The following is a 16,016-nucleotide window of genomic DNA, read 5'->3' as shown; positions in this document are numbered from 1 at the left end:
AAGCCAGCTGGTTAACATTAGCCTACTACATCTAGTCCAAATCCCTATTTCCATCCATGGCTAATTTAGGAAAGGGCCCATTTTAGCTAGCTAGCCACCAGAGGACAACGACACAACAAGATGCAACAATTCAAGTTTTTTTTGTCGTTTTGCTTTTGATGTGATTGGTGTGAAGCCAAATCCAAACTGGCTTCCCAGTTGAGCTCACTCAGTTTAGCTCAAAGCTGATTGGCTATTATTTTATATTGTTTTTTATCAAGGGAGGCCAAATGCTCTCTGGCGTTCAATGCTACGGCGGCAACAATTTCATACCCTTTTTGACCATACAGCCATACAAAAGTGGTTTCTTAGCATAACTTACCCCGGGTATGGGTTAAGTTGAGCCATGGGACAGAGTAAATTAAGCTGCCTACACATTTTTTTACTTAATGAAATATTACCATTACCTTTTAAAACCATTTCCCAAACACAATTCAACGCAATCACAATGCTTTTTTGCCTTTTAATACTTTTAAGCAACTTTTAACACAGGCTTAACAAATAACAAACCCTTTGAACTTTTTTGGAAACACTTACTGTTTTTTTTTTTACCTAATTTGCTTACCACTTTTTCCATGTGGATTCTTACTTCACAGACTCCATGAAATGATTACCTTTTCCTAAATATTTATTAAAATCATTAATTTTGTGATTGATTTCCTAGAAACAATGGTGGCTCAACTTACCCCACTCTCCCCTAGGTGCCATAATCTAATAAATCTGTCAAGGTACTGCTGCTATTCTGATGTAAACCTCTCTTGCCACATCGAAACAATTAACCATTTCGAATTAAGAAAAATACTTTAATTCATAGCAGAGAAGCTGTAAGAACAGCTTTAACATTGTAGGCCTATCTGCTTTTGGCATCATAGTGCTATACTCAGAGCCAGTTCATTAGAACTGTCACAAGGTAGTAGCAATCGTGAAAACAGTTGACGCTGTGAAATTTGTCCCTCTTCTCTTTCCTTACATTAGCTAGCTAGCTAGTAGTCAGTGTTTTGGTTAAATGCATGCAAAAGTGGTCCCTCCAGAGAAAAGCTCAAGTGATTGTATCTTCATATATTTCAGACAGTTCGTGTGAGCTCTTCTACAAGAACATTAGCAGGAAGCACGGTAAACTCAGATAGCTTGCTAGACAACTTTTTGCAAGAAGTTAACGTTAGACCGGTTTCTGTAAACAAAACCTAGCTAGCTAGCGAACGTTCGCTAGCAATTAAGCAACTAACGTTAGCCAGAGAGACCACATCGTCGGGTCTCTGCCTAGGAAACAACCAAAGAAGTACTACCTAGCTAGTTGGTTATCTTTAGAGATGAAAGGGCCAACATAAATGACAGAATACTGTCATTAGTCGACCGTTTGTTTGTAGAATAGGCTATAATGTGTTCAAATGCTATTATGTAGCTAGCATATGCCTCTAGCGTTATCTAGCTAGCTAACTTGTTGTGTTGTGGAGGAATAGCTAGGCTAACTGAACATGACTGTATAACTCCAGATAGACTACTGAATGGCATAGTCGTATTTTTTTTCTTTACTGCCATGTCCTTTTTCTTTGTGTTCAATTGTAATGTAGTGTGTCATCCTCCTTACGATTTATTGGATGTAGTGCTATGAGTTATATATTGCTTCCCAATATATTGTTTCTTTGAATCAAGTAGGCAATCGTTGTAAATTAACGTGAAACTAAATAAGTGTCCCTTTCTAGGACAAGGTCATCTGACCGCTCACAGTGGAGAGAGGTCAAGGGTTATTGCAATTCTGAAGAGAAACAATTTCGTTAAGTCTGTAGCTATTACTGCCTGTATAGAACTTCATTGTGTGTTTATGATTCACAACACACTGGCCTTACTCTTCCCCTTGTCACTGTAAGAAATATTTGCTATATGTAGATGTATGTCTTTTTTTACACTGAACAAGAATTGACCTTTTAAGGGACAATAAAGATCTAGGCAATTGAATGGAATTATTCAGCATCTCTGTCATACACCCACAGACGTGCTGCCCTATGTGATCAGTAGGGTTGACACTTGTTTTGCTACGCCTGGTTTAGAGTGTTGTCTGAAGGATTTTCATAATTCCACCGAGTAAGTTGGTAACCCTAATGAGGAGAGCAATGAAAAGTGTAGAAGTTAACATTGATTTTAGTTTATTATTATTTTTTTCAGCAAGTGTGAAGACCATGGTGGTGAATCTCTGCCTGCCACATTTCAAGACCACCATCCAGTGTGACAAGGTACAAAACATTTTACATTGCGTTAGGATTGTATGGACCGGAGCTGACATTATCCCCCCTTCCATGGGTCGTTTTCTAGCATTGGTTCAATGTGTCGGCTAACAATCTGAACAAAGGTTGTATGCTTTAAAAAATAAAATAAAAAAAATAAATATAATTTAACCTTTAACTAGGCATGTCAGTTAAGAACAAATTCTTATTTACAATGACGGCCTACCCCGGCCAAACCCTAACGATGCTGGGCCAATTGTGCGCTGCCCTATGGTTATGCTATGGGTATGCTCAGCCAGTCAATGCAAATGGGGGAGATGCTTCTAAGTAAAACATCTAAAATGAGCATTCTTATTGGAAAAGTTCAGATACCCGCTTTCCTCCTGAGTGCGAACCTGGCATCCAGCTGACAAAGCCACTTTTTATTTTTGTCTCGTCTCACCCTCTTGTCCTTCTTTAATACATCTGTGGTCATGTTCTGTCTTCTGGGTTTTATGGAGAGGAGGAAAAAGAGCTAGGGTGAGAGATGTGCGCTAGAATGAGAGGAAGAGGTTGGAAGGAGAGGGGCAAGTGTGGGAGGTTGAATCACAGCTGACCTTGCTCTGTTCCTCGCTTTGTATTATAGGCTGAATGAAACTCTCTTGGCTAGTCCTTATTATTGTTCTGGGAGTGACTCTTCATCCTTTTCACTCTCCTCTTTTACCTCTCCCTCTCTCCTTTCATTCTCCACCTCTCCTTTTTGCCCTTCCTGTCTCCTCTTTCCCTTACCTCACTTTACCCCTCATAACTTCTCTCTTTGACCCTACCGCTCTCTCTCCTCCTCCTTTCCATCCCTCTCCCCTTCCTCACTCTTCACCCCTCTCTCTCCTCTCTTCTTTTCCCGCTCTCCCTCATCTAGCTGTGTGCAGATGGGTATGACGTCACCAACCTCCTATCGGCTGACCCAGCAGTCCGGAGGCGGGGTTTTAAGCTGGAGTACTTCCTTCGGCCACCCGTTCAGGTGAGCTGACGCTCTAGAATATTTAGAGATTAATCTTATGACATCACTGTTCTATTCTTCATCTCGTTCTAGAGAAGTGGTCATTTTGGGTGTGTGTCTGTCTAATCTTCCCTTTATCTGACCCTAGGTGACACTGCAGTTTGGTTTCCAGGTGGAAGTGTGTCGGGTGGATGTGGAGCTGTGGCCCTGGGGGATGGACCGTGGACAGGCCTGCAAGAGGCTGGAGATCAGCACCAGCTCTGATCCCCCACTCCCTCACAACCACAGCCTAGAGCAGGGCCAAAGTCAGGTCCAACAAGGCCAAGAGAAGGGCCAGCAATGGGACCAAGCCAAGGCCCAATTCAAAGGCCACCAATGGAGCCTCCAGGCCCAACAATGGAGCCAACAAGGCCAGGAGAAGAGCCAGCAATGGGCCCAACGTGGCCAAACTCAGAGTCACACAGACACCAGCCAGGGGGATTTCCGTCTAGTGGGACGCTGTGAACTAAGAGAAGAGACCCATGTCAGTTTCTCCCATCCCTGTTTCCGCCCGCGCCCTCCCTTCCCCTCCCTGCCACCGCCCCCCCGAGAGGGGTGTAGACAAGAGGAGCTGTGGAGCAGGGGGCCGCTCTCACTAGGCTCTGTGAAGCAGCTCCGTGTGTCAGTGCCGTACGGTGCGGGTGCCTCCGCGATGGGGCTCAAGGCACTGGCAGTGTGGGGGCTGCCTTCTCGCTGCTGTCCTCCAGAGGAGGCGGAGAGGGTGAGAATAGCACATGAGAATGCTACCCTGAGACCAGCGCCACAGCTTAGCCACTTGGCATCAGCGCAGCCTTCACCTGTCGTTCAACCACAGCCACTGTCACAGACGACAACAGCAACTAGGTAAAGTGTGTATTAAATGCTGACTGTTTTCAACACAATATATGATGCAAGGTGAATTGTAATTCTGGTCCTCAAGCCAAAGGCACGATCTCTGGGACGATAATAATGTTCTGTATTTTTCTCGGTCCAACCCCCCTCCCAGCCTCCTGCAGGTCCCTGAGGATTTCCTGGACCCCCTGACCCAGGAAGTGATGCTGCTCCCTATGCTGCTGCCCAGCGGAGTGTCTGTGGACAGCTCCACTCTGGAAGAGTACCAGAGGAGGGAGGCTACCTGGGGTCGTGTCCCCAACGACCCCTTCACCGGTGTACCCTTCATCCCTGAGGCACAGGCCCTCCCCAACCCCCACCTGAAGAGCCGCATCGACCGCTTCCTGCTTCAGACAGGGTTAGAGGTCAGGGAGGGGATGGTGGGGAGGCAGGTCCAGGGGGAGAGTCCGCACACCTCCAGGCTCATACCCCCACAGAGGACTGGGGACAGTGGGGACTCTGCTGTCACTACTGCTGCTGCTGCTATAGAGTCAGCCAACCACCAGGGTGCACTTAGCAGGAACAGTGGGACTCTCACACAGACTACCCAAAAACGTGCAGAAAGTGTAAATACTGAGAGGAGCCACTCTACACAGCACAGGGGAACCGGAGCTTTTAACAACAGGGTGAAGAATGGGAATGGGAAGGACCGGTGTGCTGGTAAAGTTGGTTGTAAAGAAGGGGTAGTGGATAGAGTGAGTCCCCAGGATGGAGGGCCAGATTTGGGGAGTAGGAGGAAGAGAGAGCTGGAGGTTTGGGCCACTCTGATCCGCTCTAAGGGAAAGGGTGAGCCCCCCGCGGCCAAAGCAGCCTCTGCTAGTGCTGGTCACGCCAAGGAGCTACTTCCTGACTCGAAAAGACTAAGAACAGACACAAACTCCACTATCTCCACAGGTAAGTGGTAAACTGGTGTAGACAATTCAAAAAGCGTGAGAGCAAAACATCAAGGCATTAATTCTCTTGCTAGTTCAAAGGCCTTTATTGAAGGTTGGATCTATCAAATATTTGAATGTGTCACTCATGAGTGTTGCTGTGTTATTCCTTTTGTTCCAGCCACCGTTCCCAGCGGTAGCTCCCATGAGCATTGTTCGTCTGCCAGTCTAGACCATGAGCAGCGTTTGTCTGCCAGTCTAGACCAGGCCCTTCTCTCAGCCCTGCAGGGCCGACCCTCCTTTACCTCCTACACCTCCCAAACCCCCCAGGTCCAACACAAACACACAGACACACCCGCTGACACCCCAACAGGTAGGAGCAGCGGCTAGTGGCTGGTATGAATATGGCTAAGATGTATCTTTTCCTCTGAGTAATCACTGATCTGACAAGGAAAAACAATTCAGTGGAATCCTGTTTTTTCTCTTCTCCAATCCCGTTCAGAAAAGTGATTACTTCAATTAAAATAGAATGGCTGTAATGCTTTTATAAGGTTTTCCATCAACTTCAGGGTTGAGAGTACGAATGAATGACGGGGAAAAGTATTGAGTTGACTAGTCATTAGTTGACCGAGTTAGATGGTTAAGTAGTGGGATGTTGCCTAGTTACCAGGGAGAAAGACACTTAAAACATAGAGAGGCAGTGCAACGGCAGGCTTTTCAGGCCTACTACACTACCAAGGTCTTTCAGTTTGTTATTTTCACCTACAGTATGTGTGCAGAGATGGGTCAAGATGGGTCTTTCTTTATACTGGATCCTCTCCGACTTGCCATAAAAGCGTTATTTCCATTGCTGTAATTCCTGTAGTTTGTTGTTAGCCTTTTTTCAATAATGTTTCAGTTGTTGGAGAGTGAATACAGTGGTCTGTGAGAGAGAAAATAAAAACTGAACAGATACTCATTCAAGGTTATATGTACTGCTCAATACATGTTCTCTTTCTCTCCTTCACCCTCTATAGCTTTTCCTATTTCTCTCCTTCCCCCCCTTCTCTCTCCCCTTCCCTTTCTCTCTCTCCCAGGTGAGAACAGGTGTGGTTCGTGTTCCTGCTCTCTGTCCGTCTACTCGACCTCTCCGTCAGCATACCGCCTGCCCTGTGGTCACTTCCTGTGCCGCCCCTGCCTACACAGGAAGTCCCGCCCACTTGTCACCACAGCAATGCCCAATCACATCCTATGTCCCACCTGCAATATCCCTGCCTCTTCCAGTAACATAACGCGCGTGCATCACTGAATGAAAAAATGTGTGGCATTAACCACTGAACAACCCTACTCACTGAAAACATGTGTGTTGTTAACCACCACCGGACTCCCACTCACTGTACATGCCTGTGCTCTTCACTGCAACTGTGAGGGGTGGACATTGGACGAAACAGATTGCAATGGGACTCTTTATTATCCCTTGAGCCTTGATAAACAAATCCACCTGTCTTGTGCTGCCCCTCTACCCCACTCCCCAACAGAAGTCATTAAAACGTTTACAGACTAAACTTCTTAAATTTATGTTTTTTTGTTTGGTTTATTAATTGTGGCGATGTGGGTCGTACTTGCACCCAAGTGTCATAACTTAAGGAGAGTGTATCTCTGTTTCTGCTTTATCTAACTTGTCTTGCTAAACAAGGCAATAGTGTAGCGTCACAGCAAGGGCCACAGCCTTTTGTCAGCTGCCGTTGTATAGATTGATCAGAGAGGAATAGAAAAGTGTGTTGAGTCACAAAGAAAGGTTGGGGGAGATGAAGAATGAGAGAGAACAGAGTGGTCCAAGGTTGCTGTATCTGAGTGGCCAGTACAGAAAAACCTCTGCTGATCCTGCCCCCACCCCCCCCCCTGTTTTCAAGATTCAAAATATATTTTGCCACAATAGTCTCAAACATAAAGACAAAAACAATTTATTGACAGGGACTTCATACGTAGGTAATTTAAAGCAACTTCATAGGTGAATACATTTATCTATACTATTCTCCCTCTCATTCTCTTCTCTTCGGCCTTTTCACATTTGGGCAAAAGTCCGTCCTCTCCTCCGTGACCCGGAAGCCGAAAAGTGTTCGAGGAGAGTTTCAATACGATGGGAGAGTGTCTTCCCCCCCCTCGATAGCCACCTTTCATAGAGGATAGTCGTGTATCCTACCCGAGTCCTTCGTAGAAGAGTTTTGAAATCTGCCACATCCCGTTTGAATAAGCTATTGTTTTGTAAGAGAAGGACACGTACATGTTAAAAATTATAAGTAGCATGTTTTTATCTAGAAAATGTAGTGCGCAACTAACTTTGTTTTTATAATTTTACACAATTATTTTGGGATCCACCCTGTAAAAGTAATTTGCTTGATGACGCACCAGTGGAGGAGAGTCTCATTTCATATTTTCGTCCACTTTCTCTCGATTTACCTTTTTCAAATGTGAGAGAGGACGGAGCAGAGGACGCATGAGTTCAGCTAATCCAGTTGAGGAAAAGGCCCTTGCCTTCTCTATTCCTCTCATCCGTCTCATTGTGAGGACCCTTGAGTTGGTTGCTGAAGGCTAAAACACTTCAAATCTCCAGGCAATCGATGAAGAGTGAGAGGTAGAGAAAGAGTGACAGTGAACAGAGTGGTCCCAAGGCTGACGTGTCATTGTAAGGGAACAAAGCAGAACCATGTGCTGAACTGACCACTGGAGGCCTGCACTAGATCAACATCCCTCTGCTCCCTCTCCTCCTTTCTACCATCTCAACTGACAGAAGGAGGCCAGTACAACATGGAACTTCTCTACACCTGTTTATTCAATCCAATTCAGTTGTATACTTTATTTATTCTACAAGGGCCAATTGTGTTATACAAATCTGGGAAGAAAGCACTGGACATTTTGTGATCCTGAGGCGAAAGAAACGCACGCCTATTTAGGCGAGGTGCTGGCTAGCGGAGTAGAACACTTAAAAAAATAAAGGAGAACCGCACACTCTCGGAGCTCAGATGCAAAAATATTTATGCCCAACGTTTTGAAAGACAAGCTGTCTTCTTCAGGTTATAATGACAAACACTCCGAGATAACTCATTTGTATAGTGTCAAAAGACACACACAGGTGTCTGTAATCATAGCCAGTTGTGGCCTGATATCATTGGTTAATTATCATATATTAAAATAGCATACAAAAAACATAAATGGATAGCGTACGATCATAGATACAATTTGGCTACATAAGCCTACAAACATTTACAATAGCAAAATCACAAGAATGGCTTCAGATCAAAGTTTACGTTAAGACCATTTTGTGATCCCCACAACGCAATCCTTACAAAGTATAGGAGTTAGGAAGTTGAGGTTGCAAGGGCAACGTAAAGCTGGACAAGTGTCTTGTCCCTGGTTCTCTGTAATGAGTGGCTTGGTAGACAGCAATGCTGGTGTTCTTTCTCTCTCTCTCACTGACACTCATTTTGGGGTTACATGGGCAGAATTGGAGATTGTTTATTTACTAAACATTGAGATCTTAAGGTCTATGCAGACAGACACCAGTCAAACTAATCTTCAACAGTACACAAATTATGTGTACTGCTGTTATGAGGCTGATAGGCTACAATATATATATATATTTTTTAAACATGCTCTCACATGTAAACATTCCTTTGAACCACCTCAACCACATACTCTTGAAAGTATAGCAGAATGAGGTACTGTACTTATAATGTATAGACCTGTTTTTACGAAGGTATCTTGAAGTGATTTTCTACTTATCAGAGGACCAGCCTCAACTCCCTATCACTCTCGGGAAGATAACAAGAACACAGTTACCCTCCTACTAAGCATCGTTTGCCCTTTTGTATTTCTGAACAATGTGCCTGCTTAATTTCATTTGCTATTTACAAGTTAATCAGCAACATAATGACAGTTTATAAGGAGAACACAAACCTAAGCATGCATCAAGACACTCATCTAGAATACAATAATTAATCTGATCATTTAAATGTCAGTTTGAGATGCAAATCTATATTGGCAGACATGGTTTGCTTCTTCAGTCATCAATAAATAGAAACACATCTCGAAGGGAAACTTATTTGTCACATTGTCCATGGAACACAGTCGCTGTGGTATCATGTTTAAGTCTGTTTTACCTCTTGGACTTTTCTTTCCACATCATGTAAAGTAGTTTATTAAGGAAAACTTTAGAAATATGCCATATAAATACCTAAACAATGATTATGCAATGATATTTTGTTGAAATAAAAACATACTTTTTCCCCCCACTGGGCACAGACGTTAATTCAACGTCTATTCCACATTGCTTCAAATGACGAGGAAACAACGTTGATTCAACCAGTGTATGCCCAGTGGGTTGCTTTCATGCCACCTAGCTACCACATACAGGTAACTTCCAACATAAAGGAAACCTCAACATCAAGTGTTTACAAACCTCAGGTGAGCGCATCAGTAGTGGCTGTACTGCAGCCCACCTCCAGGAGACGGCGCGGTCGGTCCACTTGATCCGGCTGATCCCTCACAAGTTAAAAGTAAAATAATGGAATTAAGGAATATATAAGTATTAGGATGAGCAATGTCAGAGTGGCATCACTGCGCGTTTCAGGAGGAGTTTCATCCCGGGGGTATCACCATAGTGAAAAATTCCATGTAATTTCTCAGATTTATGCCTTTTGTCTGTTTCTTCTGCGTTTCATATTTGTTTTATCAATTCATGTGTGAGCTGTGCCAAGAGTTTCCTCTTGAAGGACAATAAATGTGATTCTGATTCTACATCTGGTGTATTAGAAGCAATTATTGGTACCATGGTTGTGTTCAATTTTTATTTATTTTTTACACTAAGATTGACCAGGAAGATTAAAATGTTATATTCACTATAGTGGGGGATCCTGTTTTCTGCTAATAATGCCTGCAGTACAGCTGTCGGCCTTGAACTTCCATGCAGTCGTTCTCCCCTGGCGCGACACCATTCTTCCACAAGAAATTCCATAATTTTGTGTTTTGTTGATGGTGGTGGAAAACACTGTCTCAGGCGCCGCTCCAGAAGTGTTCAATTGGGTTGAGATCTGGTGACTGAAACTGCCATGTCACATGGTTAACATCGTTTTCATGCTCATCAAACCATTCAATGACCATAGACCAATAGTGGCCTGCCCAGCCTTTTTATACATGACCCTAAGCATAATGAGATGTTAATTGCTTAATTAACTCAGGAACCACACCTGTGTGGAAGCACCTTCTTTCAATATAGGCAACTTTATCCCTCATTTTTTCACGTGTTTCCATTATTTTGGCAGTTACGTGTACATGAATAATTCATAAAAATTAAACCAGATTAGTATACATGCAGTTTTGAATACAGACTAGATGTTTTCTTCTGCCAGGTTCAAAGCTCTCTTTTGTTGCTCAGATAATTTAGAATTTTGGATGCAAAGACAGACACTGTGTGACGTCTCTTTCTCTTCCCTCTCCCTTTCCCTCTCATTCCCTTGTTCTCTCTTTCTATTAACTTCAACCCTCTCCAAGCTCTGTGGTGTCCTGAAAACAAGTGACCACCTCCATCCTTCTATTCGTAGGGTCATACAGTCAAGGCCATTATGTGCCAGTTGTATAGACTACCTTGGCCAGGCAGTGCCTATACATCCCACCCCTGCACTGAATGTTCTGCTATCTAGCTATCAGAACTGGTTATCTTTGGCTCTGTCCAGAAACATTGAAACAACCTCTAGCCCCTAGCCCCTAACCCCCAGGCCCTTGTGCATGGCTTTGACTTATGCCAATCTAAAAAGGATTGGATAGGTACAGTGTTTCCCCTAGGATGTTCTTCAGCAGCAGTGGCAGAGGTAGCGGGGAATTTTTGGGGTTAACGACTGTGAGAAGGTCACTTGTGGTGGGACATTCTACACCAAAATGCATGAAAATGTTGTTTTCTTCCTTTGAAACTCATCTGAAAATCGAGGACAATTTCATTTTATCTATTGATCTCAATGACATCACCAGACAATTCTATGTTAACCCCAAAAATGATTTAGCTAGTGTAACTTTACTGTATCTTAGCTAACAATTATTACAGCAATGTGGAGCTACAGGTGGCCTATAGGCTACATGAAGTTCCGGGGATACGTGTTGTTTCCAAACAGGGCACTGTCTGTCTGCCTAACATTATTGAACAAATTGTTTATTTCTGTTTTATACAACGGGTGGATCTAATCCTGAGTGGTCTTTACCTTTCTCCTTCCTTCTAAATGTGGGCAACCTACAACTCTCAAAGAACATGCAACAACACCATCCTAAAATCAGAGGCAAAACAGAAAAGGAATAGGAAAAACTCAATTGAAAGGACATCATGGTGGCTAGGTTATGCCACACGGGAAGGACAAAAACAAAAAGTCTAACTGAATTGAGAAGCAAAATAGAATGTGGTATGGCTTAGGCTAATGTTAATTTGTAGGGTACTAGGGGGTAACTAGCCCCCCCCTAAGATCGATGTCTAATTGCAAACACAAAACAGCAACGCTTGGGGAAAAAATGGTATGTGGATGAAGGTCATGCTTAGGCAAATTAACAATAAAGAGAAATAAATAGCTACAGTTTACACTTTGTTGTTGTTTTTAGAAATGGGGTGTTTTTTAAAAGTACCGGGGGTAACTTAGCCAGTACCGGGTTGCCAGTAACCCCTGTAGAAGATTATGGCATAGGGTTTCACACAAGTGTGTTAAAATCCATTTTATGGGTGGGGTTTAAATTCTTTAGTATGTAATACTTAAAAGCTAAGTCTAGTTGTCTAATTTGAATTATTTTTATAAAATATGGGGGGGAAATGGTGTTGCACATGTCACCATTAAAATCCGCAGTATAAGGAGATTTTATGTAAAGTTCCTCTTTTTAACTCACCTGCACATTCATTTTATTTGTTCTTTCTCCTTTCTTCCTTTTCCATACAGTCCATTATGTACAATTGCACTAAATATTATTTGAATAATGCAAGATTTTAAATCCCAGCCATCTTTAAAATTACATTCAGGAGCAAAAGGTTTTCAATAGTTGTTTTTAATTAATGTAAAAAAAGATTAAATGTAATATTGGAATGGATTATACAGTTCCTTGGGAAAGTATTCAGACCACTTGACATTGACGTTACAGCCTTATTCTAAAAATGATTAAATCGTTTTTTCCCCTAATCAATCTGCACACAATATCCCATTATGACAAAGCAAAACCAGAATTTTTTACATTTTTGCCAATTTACAAAAGAAATGTAATATGAAATATCATAATTTACATAAGTATTCACACCCTTTACTCAGTACTTTGTTGAAGCACCTTTGGAAGCGATTACAGTCATGAGACTTCTTGGGTATGATGCTACAAGCTTGGCACACCTACAGTTGAAGTCGGAAGTTTACATACGCCTTAGCCAAATACATTTAAACTCAGTTTTTCACAATTCCTGACATTTAATCCTAGTAAAAATTCCCTGTCGTAGGTCAGTTAGGATCACCACTTTATTTTAAGAATGTGAAATGTCAGAATAATAGTAGAGAGAATGATTTATTTCAGCTTTTATTTCTTTCATCACATTCCCAGTGGGTCAGAAGTTTGCATACACTTATTTAGTATTTGGTAGCATTGCCTTTAAATTGTTTAACATGGGTCAAACGTTTCGGGTAGCCATCCACAAGCTTCCCACAATAAGTTGGGTGAATTTTGGCCCATTCCTCCTGACAGAGCTGGTGTAACTGAGTCAGGTTTGTAGGGCTCCTTGCTCGCACACACTTTTTCAGTTCTGCCCACAAGTGTTCTATAGGATTTAGGTCAGGGCTTTGTGATGCCCACTCCAATACCTTGACTTTGTTGTCCTTAAGACATTTTGCCACAACTTTGGAAGTATGCTTGGGGTCATTGTCCATTTGGAACACCCATTTGCGACCAAGCTTTAACTTCCCAACTGATGTCTTGAGATGTTGCTTCAATATATCCTCAATATATCCACATAATTTTCCTCCCTCATGAGGCCATCTATTTTGTGAAGTGCACCAGTCTCTCCTGCAGCAAAGCACCCCCACAACATGATGCTGCCACCCCAGTGCTTCACAGTTGGGATGGTGTTCGTCAGCTTTAAAGCCTCCCCCTTTTTCCTCCAAACATAACGATGGTCATTATGGCCAAACAGTTGTATTTTTGTTTCATCAGACCAGAGGACATTTCTCCAAAAAGTACGATCTTTGTCCCCATGTGCAGTTGCAAACCATAGTCTGGCTTTTTTGGGGCGGTTTTGGAGCAGTGGCTTCTTCCTTGCTGAGCGGCCTTTCAGGTTATGTCGATATAGGACTCGTTTTACTGTGGATATAGATACTTCTGTACCTGTTTCCTCCAGCATCTTCACAAGGTCATTTGCTGTTGTTCTGGGATTGATTTGCACTTTTCGCACCAAAGTACGTTCCATTCTAGGAGACAGAACTCGTCTCCTTCCTGAGCGGTATGACGGCTGCGTGGTCCCATGGTGTTTATACTTGCGTACTATTGTTTGTACAGATGACGTGGTACCTTCAGGCGTTTGGAAATTGCTCCCAAGGATGAACCAGACTTGTGGAGGTCTGAGGTCTGATTTCTTTTGATTTTCCCCTGATGTCAAGCAAAGAGGCACTGAGTTTGAAGGTAGACCTTGAAATACATCCACAGGTACACCTCCAATTGACTCAAATGATGTCAGTTAGCCTATCAGAAGCTTCTAAAGCCATGACATAATTTTCTGTAATTTTCCAAGCTGTTTAAAGGCACAGTCAACTTAGTGTATGTAAACTTCTGACTCACTGGAATTGAGATACAGTGAATTATAAGTGAAATAATCTGTCTGTAAACAATTGTTGGAAAAATGACTTGAGTTTTTCCCATTCTTCTATACAGATCCTCTCAAGCTCTGTCAAGTTGGATTGGGAGCGTTGCTGCACAGCTATTTTCAGGTCTCTCCAGAGATGTTTGATCGGGTTCAAGACCGAGCTCTGGCTGGCTGGGCCACTTTGGCTGGGCCGTTCATCTTTCCCTCAACCCTGACTAGTCTCCCAGTCCCTGCCACTGAAAAACATCCCCACAGCATAATGCTGCCACCACCATGCTAACAAAATGTGGAAAAAGTCAAGGGGATTGAATACTTTCCGAAGGCACTGTAACTAATAACATTATATAATATTGGAATATAACATTTAATAACAATAACTCATAACCTGTTGAGGATAGAGGGCGCTATTTACACTTTGGGGGAAAATCGTGCCCAATTTAAATGGCCTCGTACTCTATTCTTGCTCGTACAATATGCATATTATTATTACTATTGGATAGAAAACACTCTCTAGTTTCTAAAACCGTTTGAATTATATCTGTGAGTAAAACAGAACTCATTTTGCAGCAAACTTCCTGACAGGAAGTGGAAAATCTGAAATCGATGCTCTGTTCTAGGGCCTGCCTATAAATGTGCTTGATATTTATTAGTATACATGCACTTCATACGCCTTCCACTAGATGTCAACAGGCAGTGAGAGAAGAAATGGAGTGTATAACATCATCTGAGGTCGAATAAAAGCTCTTGGCATGACGTGACCCCAATTTCCTGTTTTCTGGAACGCGAGAGAAGTGACCTGGTATTGCCTTCTGTAAAGCTGTCGTTATAGACGACTAATATCTCCGGCTTTGATTTTATTTGATACATGTGACAATATCATCGTAAAGTATGTTTTTTCAATATAGTTTTATTAGATTATTGAATTTTTTTTGGGACGTTAGGCGTGTTGCTTTGTCTGCGTATGTTCAGGAAGGAGAGCTTCGCGCCACTTTGCTAGCTTTCCGTGCTAATTGACTGGAGAAGAGGACATTCTAAATCCAAACAACGATTGTTCTGGACAAAGGACCCCTTGTACAACATTCTGATGGAAGATCATCAAAAGTAGGACCCATTTTATGATGCTATTTCATATATCTGTCGAACATGTGAACTAGTAGTTTGCGCCCAGATTTTGGGCACGCTCTCGCCATAACGTAAACTGCATGTCGTAATGAAGTTATTTTTAGAATTCTAACACGGCGATTGCATTAAGAACTAGTGTATCTATCATTTCCTATACAACATGTATTTTTTAGTAATGTTTATGAATAGTTATTTGGTCAGAATATGTGTCAGTGTCAGAAAAATATCCGGACGTTGTGGGAAAAAGATGCTACGTTAGCACAATGTATAACCACTGATTTCAGCTCTAAATATGCACATTTTCGAACAAAACATAAGTGTATGTATAACCTGATGTTATAGGACTGTCATCTGATGAAGCTTATCAAGGTTAGTCAAAAATTATATATCTTTTGCTGGTTTGTTACGATCGCTAACTTTTGCTGCTGGTAAATGGCTTGTGTTTCTGGCTATTGTGGTAAGCTAATATAATGCTATATTGTGTTTTCGCTGTAAAACACTTAAGAAATCGGAAATATTGTCTGGAATCACAAGATGCCTGTCTTTCATTTGCTGTACGCTGTGTATTTTTCAGAAATGTTTTATGATGCGTATTTAGGTATTTGACGTTGGTGTCTGTAATTACTCTGGCTGCTTCGGTGCTATTTCTGACGGTAGCTGTGATGGTAGCTGCAATGTAAAACTGATTTATAGCTCAAATATGCACATTTTTCGAATAAAACATAGATTTATTGAATAACATGTTATAAGACTGTCATCTGATGAAGTTGTTTCTTGGTTAGTTTGGTTGGTTCTTGGTTAGTAAGGTTGGCTTTGTGCATGCTACCTGTGCTGTGAAAAATGTCTGTCCTTTTTTGTATTTGGTGGTGAGCTAACATAAATATATGTGGTGTTTTCGCTGTAAAACATTTTAAAAATCGGACATGTTGACTGGATTCACAGGATGTGTATCTTTCATTTGCTGTATTGGACTTGTTAATGTGTGAAAGTTAAATATTTCTCAAAAATATTTTTTGAATTTCGCGCTCTGC

General features: G+C 42.1%; 1 protein-coding gene across 1 annotated transcript; it reads left to right on the top strand.

Annotated features, from left to right (window-relative positions):
* Positions 1–995: 995 nt before the first annotated feature.
* Positions 996–6,565, top strand: LOC139576449 (RING finger protein 37-like). Its single transcript, XM_071402590.1, has 7 exons — positions 996–1,152; positions 2,203–2,270; positions 3,160–3,261; positions 3,389–4,122; positions 4,265–5,043; positions 5,203–5,394; positions 6,038–6,565. The coding sequence occupies exons 1-7, from the start codon at positions 1,050–1,052 to the stop codon at positions 6,307–6,309; spliced, it is 2,250 nt and encodes a 749-aa protein (XP_071258691.1). The 5' UTR covers positions 996–1,049; the 3' UTR covers positions 6,310–6,565.
* The last annotated feature ends 9,451 nt before the right edge of the window (positions 6,566–16,016 follow it).

The sequence above is a fragment of the Salvelinus alpinus genome, chromosome 5 (genome assembly GCF_045679555.1).
Source record: "Salvelinus alpinus chromosome 5, SLU_Salpinus.1, whole genome shotgun sequence".
Taxonomy (NCBI): domain Eukaryota; kingdom Metazoa; phylum Chordata; class Actinopteri; order Salmoniformes; family Salmonidae; genus Salvelinus; species Salvelinus alpinus.
The sequence above is the reverse complement of the archived record's forward strand: the minus strand, read 5'-3'. Positions and strand labels throughout refer to the sequence as shown.